This window comes from Chelonia mydas, chromosome 7, assembly GCF_015237465.2.
Source record: "Chelonia mydas isolate rCheMyd1 chromosome 7, rCheMyd1.pri.v2, whole genome shotgun sequence".
Taxonomy (NCBI): Eukaryota; Metazoa; Chordata; order Testudines; family Cheloniidae; genus Chelonia; species Chelonia mydas.
The window spans coordinates 108,034,214-108,053,489 of NC_057853.1; the positions used below are offsets into that span (position 1 = coordinate 108,034,214).

At 39.8% G+C, this 19,276-nt stretch overlaps 1 protein-coding gene across 2 annotated transcripts in view; it reads left to right on the top strand.

The window, feature by feature from the left end:
- Window positions 1-341: 341 nt before the first annotated feature.
- Window positions 342-19,276, top strand: part of RAB11FIP2 (RAB11 family interacting protein 2) — a 42,531-nt gene continuing 23,596 nt past the window's right edge. The window contains exons 1-3 of one of the 2 annotated variants that reach the window (XM_043551264.1): window positions 342-1,766; window positions 15,951-16,393; window positions 17,511-17,979. In XM_043551264.1, the coding sequence (XP_043407199.1) occupies window positions 1,414-1,766; window positions 15,951-16,393; window positions 17,511-17,979 (1,265 nt within the window). In that variant the 5' untranslated portion in view covers window positions 342-1,413. The remainder of the gene's footprint in view (window positions 1,767-15,950; window positions 16,394-17,510; window positions 17,980-19,276) is intronic. The other variant, XM_027826640.3, reaches the window with a different exon arrangement.

Sequence of the window (19,276 nt, forward strand, 5' to 3'; positions counted from 1 at the left end):
CCTAATGCAAAGGTTCCCCCCTCCCACAGTACAGGGTCCCCTCTATTCTCCCTCTGCCCCCGCTGGTAGGGTGAATCCCCCTGCCCAGAAATAAGGGACCCTGCCTCCCTACTACTGTTCGGGAGTCCCCCAGGATTAGGGGGTCCCCTCTTTCCCCACTGTAGGGCGGGAGTGCGACCGGCTCCCTGAAGCTAGCCCAGGAGGCAGGGTGCGGTTGGCAGAGGCCTGCCAGGGCCCGGGGGCCGGCAGGGAGGGGACTGAACCCTGCCCCCTGTCCTCTGACCGCCGAGGAGGCAGCCGCCGCAGCGGCAAGGCGGAAGCGGCGGCGGCGGCAGCAGGCCGAGCGCGGCGCAGCCTGTGCGGGCGGGCAGCGGGGCGGCGTCAGTGCGGGGCGCGAGCGCGCCGCCAGCCGCCGGGCACGCTCGTCCGTCAGCCGCCGGGGAGCCCAGCCTGGGATCGCCGCGCTCCAGGAGCCGCCCCCCGTCCCCCCTCCGCCGCGGGAGGGCTGGGGACTGAGGCGCCGAGGCTGTAAGGGGCCGGCGGGAGGCCGGCGAGAGCGGGGGCAGAGCTTCCCAGGCCGGGGGCGGAGTGAGCGGCCCCCAGGGCGCCCCAGACCCGGGGAGGGAGAGGGCCGCAGGGCTTCCCAGAGCTGAGGGGGGGACCCCAGGCTTCCCACGTCGGGGGGTGGGGGGAACTGAGTGGGGGACCCCAGGGTTTCTCACATCTGAGGGGGGGACCCCAGGGCTTCCCAGTACCAAGTGGGGCATGGTGGTGGAGCGCTGCTGAAGGGGACCCCAAACTCCAGACGCAGGGATGATCTATGCGGGAGGGTAGGTTGGGGCTCCTGCGAGGATATGGTTTCCGGGGGGACCTGGGTGTATTTATCACTAGGGGGAGTTTGTGGGTGAGAAGAGCTGCAGGCTAGAGTTGGTTACAGCCCTTGAAACCCCCAGTCCTTCACCCTCTGCCCCCTTCCCTTTGCAAAGGAGGGACCTGCCATGCCCCATTAGGCTGCCCTGCAGGGAATGGGAAATTGTTGTTAAAAGTTCAGGATTATCATGAAAGGATATGGGAGTTGGTTTTGTTGTTGTTGTTTTTTATGGTGTGAGGGGAGAAGCTGAGTAAAGAAGAGTGGATTGATTAATTGCTGTGGAAGAAAAACATAATATGAGAGAATTTTGTTTCAAAAATTAGTAATAGAGCTAAAGGTGTTACTTCTTTGGAGGGAAAATCTAAGCAATGGTTAGTCTCTCTCTCTCTCTCTCTCCTTCAAAAAAACAAAACAACCAAAGAAGTATTTAGAGAAAACAACATTGAGGCTTTCATAGCTATCCCCATTTTAAGTGCACTTATGCAATAATTAGGAGATTTACAGACTTTATTTTGTTGCTACTACTGCTGAACCCTTCAAGGATGATGTTGGCAGAGCAAGCCCAGAAGTGGTTCCCAACCCACGTGCAGGTTACAGTTCTTCAAGCCAAAGATCTGAAGCCAAAAGGCAAAAATGGCACCAACGATACCTACACTATTATACAACTGGGCAAGGAAAAATACTCCACCTCGGTAGCTGAGAAGACCCTAGAGCCAGTCTGGAAAGAAGAGGCCTCATTTGAGCTCCCTGGATTATTGATGCAGGGGAATCCAGAGAAATACATCCTCTACCTGATTGTCATGCACAGGTCGCTGGTGGGGCTGGATAAGTTTTTGGGACAGGTGGCAATAAATCTAAATGATATATTTGAGGACAAGCAACGAAGAAAAACAGAGTAAGTCATGTTTTGTATTATAGTTCTTGTGTTTTTTGAGGTATGTACTTGCAGATCAGAAGCCTTATAGCTAAAGTAAAATTAACAGGTATCTAAGATTATATTTTGTTACCTGATGTATCATAAGCCTCTGTCCTACAAAGAGCTCTTCAAGGGCATATCCTCATTGAAGTCAGTAGGACTTCTTGTGACCACATGGGCCCGCCTTGACAGAGGGGGACCATAGATAATAAAATCGTCTACAATTTTTAAATATATTAATTTTTAACATCTTCTTACTTTTTATTTTTAATTTTTTTTCATACTACTCAGTTGCACAACCATTTTCAACTTGTGGCACGCAGTTTGGACTATATTTCTGACTGAGGAAGTCCTTAAATTCAAGCATATGTCTAGCATCAACCTGTCTAATCTAGTGTTCAGTCTTCATATTCTGCAAAACTAAGCGACTCTAAATTTTCCACATTTATTATTTAGTGTTGAATGAACTTTGACTAAATTAAGGTTTACCACAGCTGTACTGTACTTTTCTGATTCTGATTAGAATTTTAGGTATTGATCCTGCAAACTGTTCTGCACTGCAGGCCCATGCAGAGAAGCTTGTGTGGTAGGGTTTGGGCCTTAGCGACAAACTGGAGTTGGTCTGTTCATGTTAGTCCAGTTCCTAGAAGTTTCTTCTATTGCAGTAGCCTTCAGCAGCACCCAAATAAAACTCTAATTAACCAACAAATTCTGTAACTAGAACTCAAAGGAAATAATGTAAAAGTTAGGTTTATAAATATCATTTTGCACAGTAAATGTACTATATATTTAAAGACTGAGTATCCTAAGGCCTGGTAAACACCCCCCTTTTTGTACCAATCTAACTTTTTTTATTAGGGTATAGGTGGTTTTTTTGTTTTTTTTAACCGAAGTAGTTAAATTGGTACAACCCTTAGTGTGGACCCAATTATATTGGTACAGTGTGGCTTATTTTTCTGAATATATGGGAATAAGTTGTACTGGTGTAAGTACCTTTGTACTGGTATGACTGTATCCATGCTAGAGGTCATATAACTTTAACTGTACCAGTCTCAAACCAATATAGTTAAATTAGTACAAAAACTGACAAGCCATAAGTTAGGTGTGTAAATTGGACTTGCTGTTTCTGTTTTAACCATCTAAAGTCCCAATTCTGCAATTAACTCTACATGTGTGTAGATGTCTGCTCAGACTGTCAGTTGCAGAATCATAGCATAGGTTAGTTTTTTAAATTTATTCCCTTTTTAAAGGCAGGCCAAAAGAATTGCAACTGTTCCACTGAAATAGATGCTAATGCTTATAACCTTAATGGTGTGCTAATTTCTATTTCAGTTTGATTCAAACACGTTTCACTGTTTCTTTAAAATTAGTTCTTAAGTGTTATTAAGTGTTCTATAATTGGAAGTGATGATTAAACCCTGTGCTGCAAACACTTAATCACATGCGTACCTTTAAGGATGTGATTAGTCCCATTGAAAACAAAAAGACAAAATGAAAGACAAAGTAAAGCAAGACAACAGTAAATATAAAAACTTGATTTAAGTAAATCAAAGTGGATATACATGTTCATAAAGTGGAAAAGGTAAAATGAGATGCATATAAAGCAATCCGGAATTATTGTGAAAAATCACTCCTTCCATTTAGGGCAGTGCAACTTTTTTGCACAGTACTTTCACATCTCTTTTATAATCTAACTGAAAGTAATGGTTGAACTGTAGTATTGCAAAATTATTCCCGGAAAATGCAATTCACTTGATTTCCAGGACTGTGTGCTTTGAAATAATAAGATCCTTGTGATAACTGAATGAACATTCAAGATACTTCTTTTTTTGTGTATTTATGGGTAGCACAAGTTTACATATGTTCTGTATCTTTATAGCTTTTATTTTCAAGTTTGAGAAGAAGCCCCTATCCTGCATAATGTAAAATGTGAGAGATTGGTGCACTGGTGCAGAGCCCTTCTGAAGCCAGTGGGGCTCCACAAAGCTGCAGCTGTGCCCTACAAACTACACTTTTCAAGACTGGGGCCAAAGGGTAAATTTTCAAAAGCAACCATGAACTATTTTCAAAAGTGACTTAGGGTCAGATTTTTAAAGATATTTATGTGGCTAAAGATGCAGACACGCACCTGCTGAGATTGTCAAAAGTACGTACTAGGCACGTTTCTTCATTTTTAGGTGCCTACATAGCTTGAACCATCTGGCCCTAAGACTCTTCTGAAAATTCGGCTTAGGCTACTAATGCACTCAGGTGGTTTTGCAAATTTTACTGTCTCTACATAAGTATCTGCATTCATACATGTCAGCATTATTTCCGATTACTGTTAACTGGAGATCTAGGCATGTTTGTTGAGAGGAGAACAAACCTTCAGGTATACGTACACCAAGGCAGGCTCTCTAACAAAGTGAAATAATCTTAAGCATTCTTTTAAATTCTGGCTTTTTAATTATTATTAAAGATTTTTTTGGCGTTGTAACATCCTATTAACCTCACATTGGCAGTTAGAATAAATACAGTGTTCTCCGGCATGAGCATTAACTGGTTGAGTCAGTGAAAGTTGATGATGCTTAACACATCTTAGGGTCAGGCCTGTTGTTCTTGACCACAAATAAGTCTGATGCCTCTATGCTATTTTGATTGTTTCAAAAGCACTAATTTAGTTTATTAAACTCTGATTCTGCTTTCAGGTATGTTGAACAGGCTTGTGGTATTATTACATCGAGAGTGATTTTCTTATGTTAATGTAGTGTTAACATTTTTTGCTTTGTTTGGAGATAAATGAGATCCAGTTATTTGATTGTGTCTTTACTGGTAATATTTCTACCTTTTAATATATTTAATAGCTTCCTCTTTCCAACGCAGCTGTGCATATGGCATTGTAAGAGACAGACTCAAGAGTCACTGGAGTATTACAAAAAAGATATTTAATATTCTGCACAATGCTGAACCTTGTCAGCAATTCCTCAGTGCTTTATAGAAATAGGTATGAGAAGTGAAGGCTACCAGCTGATTTTGAATTCCTAGGAACACTGCAGGGTGTATGACGTACAGTTTTGTTTGTTAGTATATTTACAAGTTCATTGCAGCTTCAGGAACACATGACAGGAAAAAATAGGCTTTCATTTAGATTTTTTATTTGGTACTTGTTGTACCTTTAGAGAAAATGTGATTTTTAGAAAAAAAAAATATATATATATATATATTTTGAACAATAAAGTTTTCAAGCAGAGGCATGGTGAGAGGACTTACACATCTTGTATTCTAATGTTTGTTTTTTCTGGCACAAGACTTAAGAAAATAAAACACAATGTTTATTATAACTTGATGGTAAAAAAGATCTTTACATGCCATTATGCAATATCTTTACTCTTTCTTTTACCAATTGATGATTTTTCACATTCATAAAAATGAAAGTTGTTGGAATGGCTAAATCCAGTTGTGACTCAGGCAGTCACTTTCCAAACTTCTCCTTGATACCTCAGTCAATGAACATGTAACACCCCAGTTCCAATTCTTTCTTTGTCTTGGTGAGAAAGTGCCAGTTATGCTGTGGTGGTCTTGTAATTTGCTTTTCTGTCCATTTGGAACTACACTGGGTCATCAGACTCATTTCATGTGATAAATTTGAATGCAGATTTCTAGAGATGAAAAACTAGAGTATTGATCCATTCTGGTAGCCAGGCTGAATATGCTGTGTTTTTAGTGTCCCAAAATCTTGGGAAATAGTCAGATTTGTTTAAAGGATAATCTCTAGAATAGGCCTTTAAAGGTCTCTTTAAGATTTCTGTGTTATATCCTCATAAAAGAAGCTGTTTTAGCAAGTATGGTAATTATGCCTAGAGCCCTGCAAATCCGTGGATATCTGCTTCGTATCCGTGGACCACTGTTGCGGATAGTGGATCGGATGCAGGTACAACCACACAGGGGTCTAGTCACCAGCGGCACACAACCGCACAGGGCTCTAGTCACCAGCGGCACCTGGCCCATGGCTTTCAGCTCAGGCAGTCCAGGGGGTGGCACAGCGCGCTCGGGACCAGCAGGCTGGGGCTGGGCAGCAGGTTGGAGTCAGGGGTGTCCAGCACCCGCTCGCCATGCCGCTTCCTGTCCAGCAGCTCAGGTCCCTTGGGCAGTACCAGCCTCCCCATTATGGTCTGGCCCAGAGCACTGGCTACGCTCCCAGGCCTGGCCCGCCTTCTCCTGGGCAGCAGGGCCTGCCCCCAGCCATGGGGATTGGAGCTGGCGGGACCCCGGGACCACACCCTCCGCCCCACTGGAATGCAACATGCTTTGCTGCTGCCGTGTACCGTTGCCCTTGGGAACAGCACACAATGTGATGCCCCTTCCTCCCAGCCCCCACTCCACATTGTCCCTTATCCTCAAGACCTCGCCCCCACGCTGCACCTTACCCCCAATCCCTACCCTCGCGCTGCCTCTTGCCTGCAAGACCTCGCTCCCTTTCCCCCACCCCTTGTCGCTAGCCCTTGTGAGACGGCTTGCGGATGTGGGTGTGGATACAGGTTAAAGATGGCTAGTGGAGCATGGGTTGATCCTGGCAGATGCGGATTGGATGCAGATCCACATTTTTGTATCTGCGCAGGGCTCTAATTATGCCTATATTTCCATTATGTAAACCAAGTTTTTCATTGCAGCTTTTTTGTCTGTTACTGCAAAGTAAATACATCCCTGTTGCCACTGCAGTCTGTATTTAATATCTGGGTGTGTATGTTTCTGTGTGTGTGTTAAAGCATATGTACATATTTGTACATACATCTACTTATCTATTGGTCATTTCTGCCCACAGTCTTCTGGCCTCCTGACAAGCATAACATGACAAAATAAAAGACTATAAATTCCTGAACCAGCATGAAAACAATAATCTCCAATAATTGACTCTTTAAAAATGTTGTAGCAAATTATTTAATTGTAGTTGTTTACATTTCTGTGTTTAACTCTTATTGTCATGTGCTATACCTTAAATTCATAGAGCTTTATAACAATGGTTTTCCATTAACTTTTACTTCTGGTGTCACTCATCTCATTTGCATCCTCTTCATTCTTGTTGGCTTCTAACCATTTATTATCAATTCCTTTACCACTTTTCCTGGTGAAGTGATCTGCTTTGAGATGCAACACTTGTCTGAAGTATTACAACTTGAGCTTTTCTTCGTTATACTTTTTCTTACATGTTGAAATTTGTTGCAGAGGATTTTTTTTAATCTCTATTTTGTGACCTAACCTCGAAAAATTATTTGTAGGTACTATGGACAAAAGTGAAAAGTATGTGGTTTTTCTCTTGGCTATTTGTTTAATATACAAAAAGGAGCCAGCCTAGGCTCCAGAGACCTTTGCCATCATGTAAGATAGTCGCCAGCATGTTCTGCTCATCCCAACCTCCTTTACCTCCGAAAATAACCACAACTTAAATAATTCCAATCAATACATCCCCTCATCACAAACACCTGTCCTTTATTGTGTTCATGTATCCTCAAACGCCTGTTTAAGTGATTTTGTTGAATGTCTTATTGACAGATTCAGACTATTTTAAACCAATGATTCTCCAAAAGTTATGGCTAGTTATGGTTACTGTCTTGCTGGCATTGCCCTCTCTTTTTCATTGAGGGGGCTGCACCTTGAGCATCTCTGACTGTTGCTGTGGAAGTATGCCATGGGAGGGAGGAATCTCTTGAATTAGGTGTCTTCCAAAACAACATCGTACACTCCACCCAGAAATGGACTACGAGTGCAGATCACAGTGCACTGGTGTCACCAACTTAATATACTACGATGGCAAGGAGCCCAGAGCTTTTTGTGGATTGGTGCTTTTTCTATATTTTTATAAAATGACTCAATGACAAGTAATAAGTAAAGCGTTCTGTGCCAGACTCGGTGTTCAAGTTGATTTTAGTTGTAACACGTTGTATTATATCAATATTTAGGTTACAAAGGCATAGTTGGTAGTAGCAAGGTCCACCTCTGAAAGAAACAGTCATAATATTCTGATCAGATAAAGAGGAAAGCTCCTTTCCCAGATTGCTGTGTGATCGTTTCACAGCAACTGAAGATCCAATAATACTCCCTGAATGAAAACTTCAGTAACAAGTGGGAGCATGCACTCTGAATGAGGGAGGCAGATGTAATTCCGGCCATATCTATAGGTTGTCTAACCTTTAACTCATTACTTGTCACACACTCATCTGGACTGAACTTCATTCAGGCTTCAATTTCAGTCACACATTAGAGGTTTGTCTACACACAAATTGAATCTGAAATAACTAACTATTTAAATTCACACCTTTAATTACTTTGGTTCCAAAATAAGAGTGTCCATGCATAGTCTTTGCTGAAATAAGTAACGGTGTGAATTAAAGCCAATTTAGTTACTTTGATTCCAGTTCGTGTATAGACAAGCCCATAGTAAGATATCCTAGTACACCTACTTCCATTTATTTTGTGGTGACATGATATTGCTGTTGTATACTTTTTTTTTTTAAACTCTGTATCACATCTTAAGTTAGTTTCCAGAAAATAATGTTTGCTTTCCCGTCCTGGTTTATATCTTTTTCAATGATGTCTTAGATCTTATTTTAATAAATAATGAATCAATTTCCCCCATCATTTCCCTCCCTAACCAGTACAATCTTTGTTCTGTTTCCTTCCTTAATTTTACCATTTATCAACTTTTGATTTGATGCAACCTATATTGTTGATATGGTGTCTGATCATCTTACCAGGAAAACAGCCTTCTACATTTTTTCTAATTAAATTTAGTGATAGTGAAAAATGTTGAATTTATACCTGTGGACACTGAAGTCCTCTTTCTACTCACAGATCAGATAGTTATGGATTATCACGCTAGTCAAGTTGTGTGAAGAAATGTTCAGGGTACTTAAACCCTAATCTTGAAGGGATTAATCTAAATGGAAAAATTAGTTATTCCCAATGCTGAGTCAGTCCTTGGAATACTTGAATCCTGGCTGATCATTTCCCCATGAGCACCGAAGATTTCAAATTTGGTTTTCTTGCAAGAAAATGTGGTTATCCCAGTTTTCAGGCTATGGTCTCATTCTCTCAAGTAACTTAAAATGAAATACTGTTGCAGCTGTGATTATCTAAGACATTCTTTGTGTTCTGCTTGTTCTCTCTTGGAGTATTATCGTAGGGAGTGTTATTTTTACTTCCTTGATTTTTGCATGTCTGATTCACTGGGTGTTATGTTTTAGTTTCGCCTTCACTTTAACATAAATTAAAATGTCCCTTCCAGTGCCTGTCTAAGATGAAGTTAGAATTGAGACAGTAAACATTTATTTCAAATATAAGCAAAAATTCTAATACCTGATGGATAATGCCCATGTGCTTTATCCTCATGCACAAGATTTGGAAACACTTTGATTTGTAAATGGTTCCCTTATAAGCAAGGGACTGATGGGACTGGAAACACTTGGGGTATTCACTCGTCTCTGCATTCAGTCCAAAAATGGGTTTTGCTTTGGGACGGGTGTGTATGTGCGTGTGCATGGGTTTGCTTTCATTACGTTCACTCAAGAAAACCCACTTTCTACCACTCCAATATTACAAGACAGTGAGGATTACCACTAGGAGCAATTTATCTTGAAAGGCAGATGGTCTAGTGATTAAAAGATTTGTTGAACTTGCATGTGCTCTCTCGTTTGTTTTGGATTTTGATGGTATTTATAAGTAATTTTAGAGGTAACTGCTGGTGTAGGGCACTCTCCTTTTTCCTCTTTGGTAAGTGGTCTAGCTCAGTGGTTCTCAAAGCTGGTCCGCCGCTTGTTCAGGCGCACGCCAAGGGATGTGCTGGCCGCCCTTCCCACAGCCCCCACTGGCCTGGAGCGGCGAACCGCGGCCAGTGGGAGCTGCGATTGGCCGAACCTGCGGACGTGGCAGGTAAACAAACCGGCCCGGCCCGCCAGGGGCTTTCCCTGAACAAGCGGCGGACCAGCTTTGAGAACTGCTGGTCTAGCTGAGCCCTTTTTTCTTTTTCTTTTTCTTCTTTTTAATCGCTAGGCCACTGTGTGGAATCAAAGCACTGAAACCATAGGAATAGTGGTCACTCTATGTGGGTGCTCGGTACTTTCAAAAATCAACCAACTAATTTAGAAATCTAAATCCTGATTTAGGTAACTGACCTTAGATTCCTATTTTTAAAATCTTTGCCTAAATTTAAAATTAACTGAAAACAGTAGATACTTCATTGGCAGAGAGGGAAAAGAGGAAGAACTTTGGGAAGTAGTGGACTCAGTGGGGAAATCACTCCATTGCTTCCCATGTTTGGCAGTGGCAAGAAACAGAGGTGGGGGACAGCTTTCATTCTGAGCCAGAGGTTGAATATGCTCGTCAGCAGGGTCTCAAGTTGCAGTGGGGGACGTTTAGGTTGGATATTAGGAAACACTGTTTCCCTAGGAGGGTGGGGAAGCACTGGAATGGGTTACCTAGGGACGTTGTGGAATCTCCATCCTTAGAGGTTTTTAAGACCCGGCTTGACAGAGCCCTGGCTGGGATGATTTAGTTGGGGTTGGTCCTGCTTTGAGCAGGAGGTTGGACTAGATGACCTCCTGAGGTCTCTTCCAACCACAATCTTCTATGATTCTATGGCCCAATTCATCTCCCACTGAAGTGAATAGAAAGTCTCCCATTGTCTTCACAGGGAGCTGTATGAGACTATATGTAACAGACTTTATGGTTTGTAACAGAATGTACATAGATCTTTGCCGCACCCATATTATTATTCAGATAATGAGCAGAATGTTTTAAGCGATTCTCCTTTAACAGGAGACAGGATTAAATGTTGGAATTGGAAAGTTCTGTGGCAATTGGTAGAAGAGAGAGAGAGAAGACAGAGGAATCACAGTGACCGTAATACGACCTACCGCCATGACTGGAAGAGAAACTAAGTATTGGTCACAAAAGATTTATTGGAAGCAGGGTGTAAAGTGTGTAAGTTTAACAGTATCAAATATGAAAAAAGTAAGTTGGAGAAACCAACAGAATCAGAAGAAAATGAGGAGAGAGAAAATAGCTTCCGAAATCCAGGAAAACAGAAGTGGGCTTATAGCTCTCTTGCTACACTGAGTGAACGTTTTGAACTGCTGTCTTATTTGGCTTTTTGTGTATGTGAAAATTTGGCCCTAATTAGTATGTACTAGTGTATACACTATAATAGAAACACAGTATGTTTTCCTCCTTACCCTCCCAGTGTACTACTGCCAAGGTAAAGGAGTCTGTGCTCCTGGTATTGTGGTGTTTATATATGTAGCATCGAGAGGGTCATTAAGAAGATTGCTAGAATAGTGGATGTTGGTTCCTTATTAATTACAGGATTCTTAAGTAATTTCTTTAGTGGTTAGTAAATAACCATGCTTGTTCAGATTGGATTGTTGGTTGTCTTGGGCTGCTAGGTAATAAGATTTTTCCTAGTTTGTCCTGAACCTTTCTGTCTCCTAGTCTTTATGTTTTGAGAAGGCTGCTGGAGTGTAGTAGAGCAATACAAATAATAAATACCATCTACAAAATAAAGGTAACCAAAAGCTTGTGTGGGAGGAGCGAAAGCCCATGGTCAGGATTCTCAGAAATGTATGAGAAAAGGAAACAAAAATTGTTTTGATGGGAGGCATACTCAGAGAGGGAAGAGGAGTAAGGAAAAAATAAGAGGATATAAGCAAAGGCATCGTCTTCAGAACCTTTGAAGGTGAGGGCAAGAATTTTGAATCTGAAGCAGAAGGCAGTAGGACTTCCCTTGAAGTTGAGTCTTGGTATGAAGTCTGTTTATATAAGACTGTAAGAATAGATGTAATACTTGGTTATTAAATAAAAGTCCCTGTTCATGCATGTTACTGGCCATTTTCCTAGTTTATGCAGGCTTTCTAAGCTCATGGCATCCTGTCAACTGCAACATTTATTGTGGTTAAAAGTACTGTAAGCAAAACCAAAATAGCAAGTTTTATAACCTTTTATAATACACTACAATATAAAAATTGGCAACAGTATAATGGAATTTAATAATTCAGGCCCAATATGCTGCTATCTGAAAACGTAATTTTATTTTCCAAATCCTTTTCCTATTATGTACATTGTTTCTCTGTTTGCTGCACACAACCTTGTACTTTAAAAACAGATTCTAATAAGAAATATTCACTTTCTTTCAGAATTGATTGTTCACAATGAACTCTTCACAAGATTTGTTATTACTAAGGTTTATTCTTATCAGTATTAAAAAAAATTACATATTTGACTCAGACTAAAAATTCAGAAATTGAGTCTTTTTCTCTCATATGGAAATTTCATTATAACTAAAATGTAAGATACAGTCTCCAAAGTCACCAAAATAACCTTGTATTCACCATAAAAATCAAATGTGTGTTTTTATACCAAGAAGAAAAAAGGTCTGATCCTATCGTCCTCACGCTAGCAAAACTCCACTGAAATCATTGAGAATTTTGCGTGAGTAAATAGTTCAGGATCAGGCTCCATTGGCCTAGTCTTGTACCAGTGGATCAATGCGACCCTTGCTGTTGACTTCAGTGGGTGCATGATCAAGTACCATATGTCCTTTTATTATTTTCCAAGGGACTTTTTGTTTTGTTTGTTTCATTTTCGCAACTGAACTAGTTTTTTGGTATGAAGATCTTTAAAGTCTTTGAATGCAAGTTGCGCATACTCTGAAGGCAACATGCAAGTTGTAAACATTCTATAATGAAACTCCTTCAGGCTTTTATGAATGTCAAAATAGTTTGCTGTATGTGTGCCAACAACAGGTGATACCGATAGTGACACACATCAGTTAACTTTCAGAGTGGTAGCCATGTTAGTCTGTATCAGCAAAAAAACCCAAGGAGTACTTGTGGCATCTTAGAGACTAACACATTTATTTGGGCATAAGCTTTTCTGGGCTAAAACACACTTCTTCGGATGCATGCATTAGTTAACTTGTGATGATTTCAGTAGTTGGCTTACATTAAACAGTAAAAGATCCACACACAGATATACTAACATTTCTGTTTTTAAACCTTAAATGTGTGTTTTGACATTTGTTACAAAACAAGTTAATAAACATCAGATGTCAGTCTAAAATTACAGTAATGTTCTGATCCCTAAATGAAAACATATGCAAATTCAGGAATATCCTTGCAAGAATATTGTCAAAGATACAATATTCCTGTCTGAGATTTACTGGGGGGGAAAATGCTTAATCACTGCTGAGGTTGGACTTCTTAAATTTGGAAAAACTGACTTAAAGTTTGTATAATTTTTTGTTTCCTGGTCTTTCTTGCCAGAATTTACTTCTCCCCTTCTAGAGTGCTCCAACAACAACCAGACCCACAATCCCATGTGAAATTTGGCCTGTCCAGTAAATGGTGTAGAAGAGGGAGCTTTCACTGCCTCAGCTTTTGCTTGTCTGAGAAGCTGGATCTGCTTTAATTAATAATGTACAATTTAAGTCCAGTGATAGAACATAAGGGTTGTGTATGGTATATGTGTGTGGATATTTTTTTGTTTCTTTGTTTGTGTTTTTGTTTAAATACAGATAGTAGAACATACGGAGTCTGAGCAAGCTTTCTTTTAAAGGTGACCTGTCAAAGGGCTTCGGGGAGTTGTTTTTTTCACTTCTTCTTTTGCTACTTTATGATGTACAAAGGACTGGTATATGTGTGTGTATGTGTTTTCTGTTTACATTAGAACTTTAGGTTTTGTCTACCTTGTTTTTCCGTTAAAGAGTTGGACGAACTAGTTAGGTTGGTGGCATTACTGATACCAAAGAGGGTGAAGTTGGCTTAACTGAAAAGAGAAATATTTTTCTTCACTGTTTACACTTCTTTGTTTGCTTTTTGTTTAACGTATATGCAAATTAAATGCCTAACAATTAGAAGGAAGAGTATCCTTATTAGAAATGTAATTCTCCTACCCCTTTTGTGAAGGAATGAAAAAATTCTCAATCCTCTTATCTGTGCCTTCAAATGTATACTTAGTAAAAATAAGGAAGACAAGACTTGATACTGGGAATGTATAAAACTTTTTGGACCTTCTTTATACATCATGAAGAAACAAACAAACAAAAAAAGACAATGTCCCTTCTTCTCCCTTTTTATTTTTTCGTTGGCAGGTCACCTTTTGAAGGACATTCTCAACTCAGAATTCATATTTCTGGTTCTGAAACCTTTTTATTTACTTAAGCCATCACTTGTTTAAAGAAAACAAACAAAAAACCTGAAAGGGTATTGAACTATTTTTCTCTTCTTTTTCAGCCTATTTACTTTGAGTATTTGATAGTACTATGTGCATAATCATTTTCTTATCTGTGTTGATAGTAAGTGTCATTTCCTACTCTCCTGTTTTAACTTCGTAACGTTATGCTAATCTACTGTTGTGGGAATACATATGCATGTGTTTTTTCCAGACAGTGCAGGAGCTGTGGAGCAGCTGACACTTCACAGTTTAGGTGGATGTTGCTGTGGACTAACTCAGGGCTTGTCTACAGTGGCTGCAACTTTCTCGCTATGGGGTGTGGAAAAAACACCTCCCCGGTGCACCAGCGCTGGGAGTCACGCCCCTCATGGAGGTGTTTTTTTTCTTTTTTCTTTTTTTTTTTTTTTTTAGAGCCGCAACTACACAAGCCACATTAAAGCGCTGCCGTGGCCATGCTTTCACATTGCCAGTGTAGATAAGCCCTCATTTTATATATGTATATATAAAATTGGTTTGTTAGGGAAATTGTTTTGGTCTTTCAGGAATCAACGTGTAACATCACCTCCTAGAACCTGCCAGAGCCAAGTAAATGAGCAGCTGGGTGGGTATCTGGGTGTCTGCTTCCTTGTACCCTTTCATTGATCCATGGAGACAGCCTATTTCCCTCATTCATTCCTCTCTCTCTTCTCTGATGCTAGAGAACGAAGATTTCCCACACTCCCTTGATACCTTTCACATAGCTGTATGAGCAGCGGGAGCTGGAGGAAACCTCAAACCCCCTTAGGGCAAGGAGAAATGGAAGAAGAGATGTAGGAATGTTTTCAGTCTGTGCCTATTCCCCCTCTTTCAGGATTGGGGACTCTGTGTGTGTCTTAGAGGCCCCCCGAATTCTGCTCAGTACATGGGAAGTAGTTGTGGAAGAAACATGGGAGGAGATAATGACCTTCACTGAGTCCTGTGTACAGGTGGAGTAGATATAGAAAGTAGAGGGATTCTTCGCTCCACAGATGCCTCCTGGGGACTACGGAGCAAAACAGAGTAGGAATAGAGCATGCTTGGGGTTAGGTGGGCCCTTAATCCTTTTGACCAGGGAACATCACTGGGCTGGTTTTAGGGGAAACGGGAAATGTTGGGGACCTCACTTTGTCTCCTCCATGAAGGGGTGGGGAATCCATATGGTTCCAAAACCAGACAGGAGGGGGTAGATGTTAGTGCTACGGTGACCAGCAAAGAGGAGGAGCAAGCCCTTCATTGTGGGGGCATACCTAAGTGGGACCTGTTTACTCTATTTGTGTTCTTGCAACTACCCTTAAAGGCAGTGGAGATGAACTTGCATAACTGATGGGATGTTTGGCCCTGAATTACCAGAGGTCCCAAAAGCAGTGTGTGAGCACTTCTCTGCTAGTGCCACCCACGTAAACCTCAGCAGGGGAGCAAAAAAATATTTACTGGCATATAAACTTAAGCAAAACCAAAACAAAAATGAGTTTTGGGTAGAACACTTGGCACACAATATACATTTATGTAGTACATTATTTACAAATAAAGTCTATTTTTGAAAAGTTCGCAATGTCCTTTAAATTGCAAAATAAAAATTATTTGGGTGTTTAATGCTAGATGCCAAGTTCAGCCTTGTTAAGCATATGAAACTCTACTGACGTCAGTGGGGTTTAGTACACTTGCACCAAGTCTGACTTTTCACTCGTCTCACATTCCAAGGCCAAAGTAATTTTTTAAAGCTTCCTTTTCAAGAATTTATATTGGAAAAATATAAATTTGGTCAATTTATTACATAGAAAATCTTAACCAAGAATTGCTTGAATAAAAATTTCCATAGTACTGGTGTTCAGTTTACAATATCAAGATTATTTTAACTTGTAAATAGCATGCAGCTTTATGACCAGTCTTCATAATGAAACATATCTCAACTTTCTCTCTCTTTTGCTTCCTTTCTCTTTTAAGATGGTTTAGTCTAGAGTCCAAACAAGGGAAAAGAACTAAAGACAGAGGAGAAATAAAGGTCAATATTCAGTTTATGAGGAATAATATGACAGCAAGCATGTTTGATCTGTCAATGAAGGACAAAACAAAATCCCCCTTTGCTAAACTGAAAGACAAAATGAAGGGTCGAAAGAATGATGGGACGCTTTCGGATACATCCTCTGCAATCATTCTGAGTACTCACATACCTGATGCGAACATTGACATCTCCAGTAATGAAATACAAATAAAATCAAAACCAAAAAAACCTTTCCTTTTGGGACCTCAGCGATTATCTTCAGCTCATTCAATGTCTGATTTAACTGGATCACATGTCTCTTCAGAAAAAATGAAATCCAGCACAATTGGCCATACGCACCTTTTCAGAAGTCAGTTAGAATCTTTTAGTTCTGTCGATGAAAGTGGTAAGTAAAACATGTTTTTCTTCATCTTAGTCATTATGATTGTAGTCTCATTGCTATCAGTGTGAAAACATTTAAGTATCTGTTGAGTTTAGTGCGTGCTTTAAATTCCAGACAAAGAAGTTTAGAATTATTTCTCTGTATGGTAGGTTAATTCATAGAAGTCTTGCCTTTTTGTTTAGATCAGTAAATGATGCGTATTTCCTGTTTAAATGTTGTTGCCAAGAAACAGGGAATAACTAGCTTCTGTGACTTGTTTCATTGCCCATTTTTTCCTAAGTTTAAAGCATACAGTAATAACATTACGTTTAATGTAGCAATCCAATACAAAAAATGGTTTAACTGGTCAGAAATGTTTAAGAAAAAAATGAATCTGATCATGTTTTTTAGAATGTCTAGAAACTATCACCAGAGTAACTCTAATGTAGATGAAGAATTGGAAATGTTTTCAGTTGTGCAAAATTTCTTGCAGAACAATATGTTTGTCATTTTCTAAAACTTCAAACTAGTCACAGCCACCTCATGTGTACAACCTAATTTTCATATCAGTGGTTCTCAAACTTTAGCAACCCAAGGACCCCCACTGTGATTTAAAAATTTTTGCAGACCCCCAAGCCGGCTTCTAATTTTCCCCGGGGGTGCTCAAGCCCCGCTTAGCCCCAAATTCCGCCCCCACTCCACCCCTTCCTCCAAGGCCCTGCCCCACCTCTTCCCTACCTTTGTCCTTCCTCTTCTCCACCTCTTCCCTCCCTTGAGCATGCCCCGTCCCCACTCCTCCTCCCTCCCAGCGCCTCCTGGATGCTGCTGATCAGCGGGCCAGTGGCCGCAGACATGAGTCACACACCGCCCTGGAGTACGCTCGCGGACCGCAGTTTGAGAACACTGAGATAGAAAACAAGTGCTTATTGCACAGCATATGGATTCCTTAAAAGTTCCTTAACCACATACTGGGGACCACAACCGCTTTGCTTTTTTAAAAAATTCAGTAAAAATTGTCTTTTGAAATTAGAACCAATTGCAAAACTTCTAAACCTGAATTTAATAACATGAGCTCTCCACCAGTCATAAAGTGTGAGGTAATGTCTCACTGCTTATATACTAACAACAAAATTGTTTGCAGGAGGTCTAAAATCTCCACATAGGAGGACATTAAGTGCTGATACTTCTAAAATGAACCAGCTTGACAACACAGCTGATGAAAGTGAATCAGCATCTAAAGCACAAAATGACCCCTTTACAAATGTGAGTGCTTCATTACCCCAAAAGTTCGCTACGCTTCCAAGACAGAAAAATCCATTTGAAGAAAGCCCTGCATCATGGGACCAAAACATAAGTCTGTTTTCCAGGCCTGTTGAAATCAAAAAAGAAATTAAAAAAGAGAAAAAGGAGAAAGTTAGCCTTTTTGAAAGAGTGACTGGAAAAAAAGATAGCAAGAAGTTGGATAAACTTAGCAACGGGGGATCAGATAGTTCCACTGACTTGAAATCCCCTAGTGCATTTGGTGCAAGTCATAAGGAGAGTTTTGATTATGATTCACGTAATCCGTTTACAACCAACTTCAAGCCCACAAGCATGTTGCCTACATCTAGGTAAGTTTTACTTTATTTGGACCTGATATCTTGAGCATGTTATATAAATGAAAATGTGTTTAAGTATATAATAAAGCATACAGATTATATACGTTTATACAACGGCTCATCCGTTTGTAAGTAGAAAGGATGAATTTCTCATATAGTTTGATCATTTTCTTTCCAGTGGTATACTTCTAAGGATCTTTTTGAAGTTACATTGTGTATTGCAAACATGAGCTGTAAGTGCTGTTTGGTTTTGAGTTTCTGAAGACATTATACATCTTTAGCATGGGTTTGTCTTTAAAGTCTTGGCTTTAGATGGAGGCTTGTTTACTACTGAATCTAAATAGTGATCATTTTTTAGAAGTCACTAATTATTACAACACCTCTGTATCTAAGATAAGATAGTTATTTCCTTTGCTAAGTAGAAGTATTGCGATATTTTAGATACAGAGTGCAAGTATTGATAAATTTTAATCTTATAATGGCATTTGCTACCTGGATCTAGAATAACTCCTAATTTCCCCTAGTTTATGGTCACATTACACGTCGCATTTATAATGCAAATTTCATTCCATTAATTCCGCAGAGCCAGAAGTATAAAAGTTAGTCGTCTTTACTATATGATGAATATTATAAGAAAATATCCATCATGTAGTAGATTTAAATGAAAAATTTTACTTTTTACACATTCCAATATTATAGTCATATCAAAATCTTTGTGTGTTCTCCCTGTGTTGACATATATTATGTGCAAATAATATTTTTCTTTGAATTAGAAACTTTTACTTATGAAACATATATATGTAATAACTTCACAATTTAACTTCACTTTTACAAATTTTAATTGGAATGTAAGTAAAATAGAATGTTTAATGTACATGTGGTATTAGTGATATGGTACAAAATGTCTAAATATATATGTTTATAGATACAGCATAAGTTAGGCTGAAAAAGTCTGCTTTAATATATGCATGTTCAATATTCGGATAAAATGTACATACTGAGAATTTGGATTTTGAGCTGCTTTTTGCTTAATTTCTATTTTCCTCGTTCTCCATATTTTAACCTCTTTGTGGAAGGGACCTTGTTTCCTTACTCATCAAGTACCTAGCATATTTTTGATACTACGTAATAACAGTTTTTAGTCTGAAGTCTTCTTCCAGTTCTCCCCATCTTAGTACACTCAGAAATATCTGGGTAAGTTTCCCAACTAGAGGTTTAAAAGGCAAGGTAATGTAAATTACAGACAAATGCTCTTGTCTTGCTTAAATTACAAAGAAACCATATACCTGGCCTCATGCAGCATGTATCT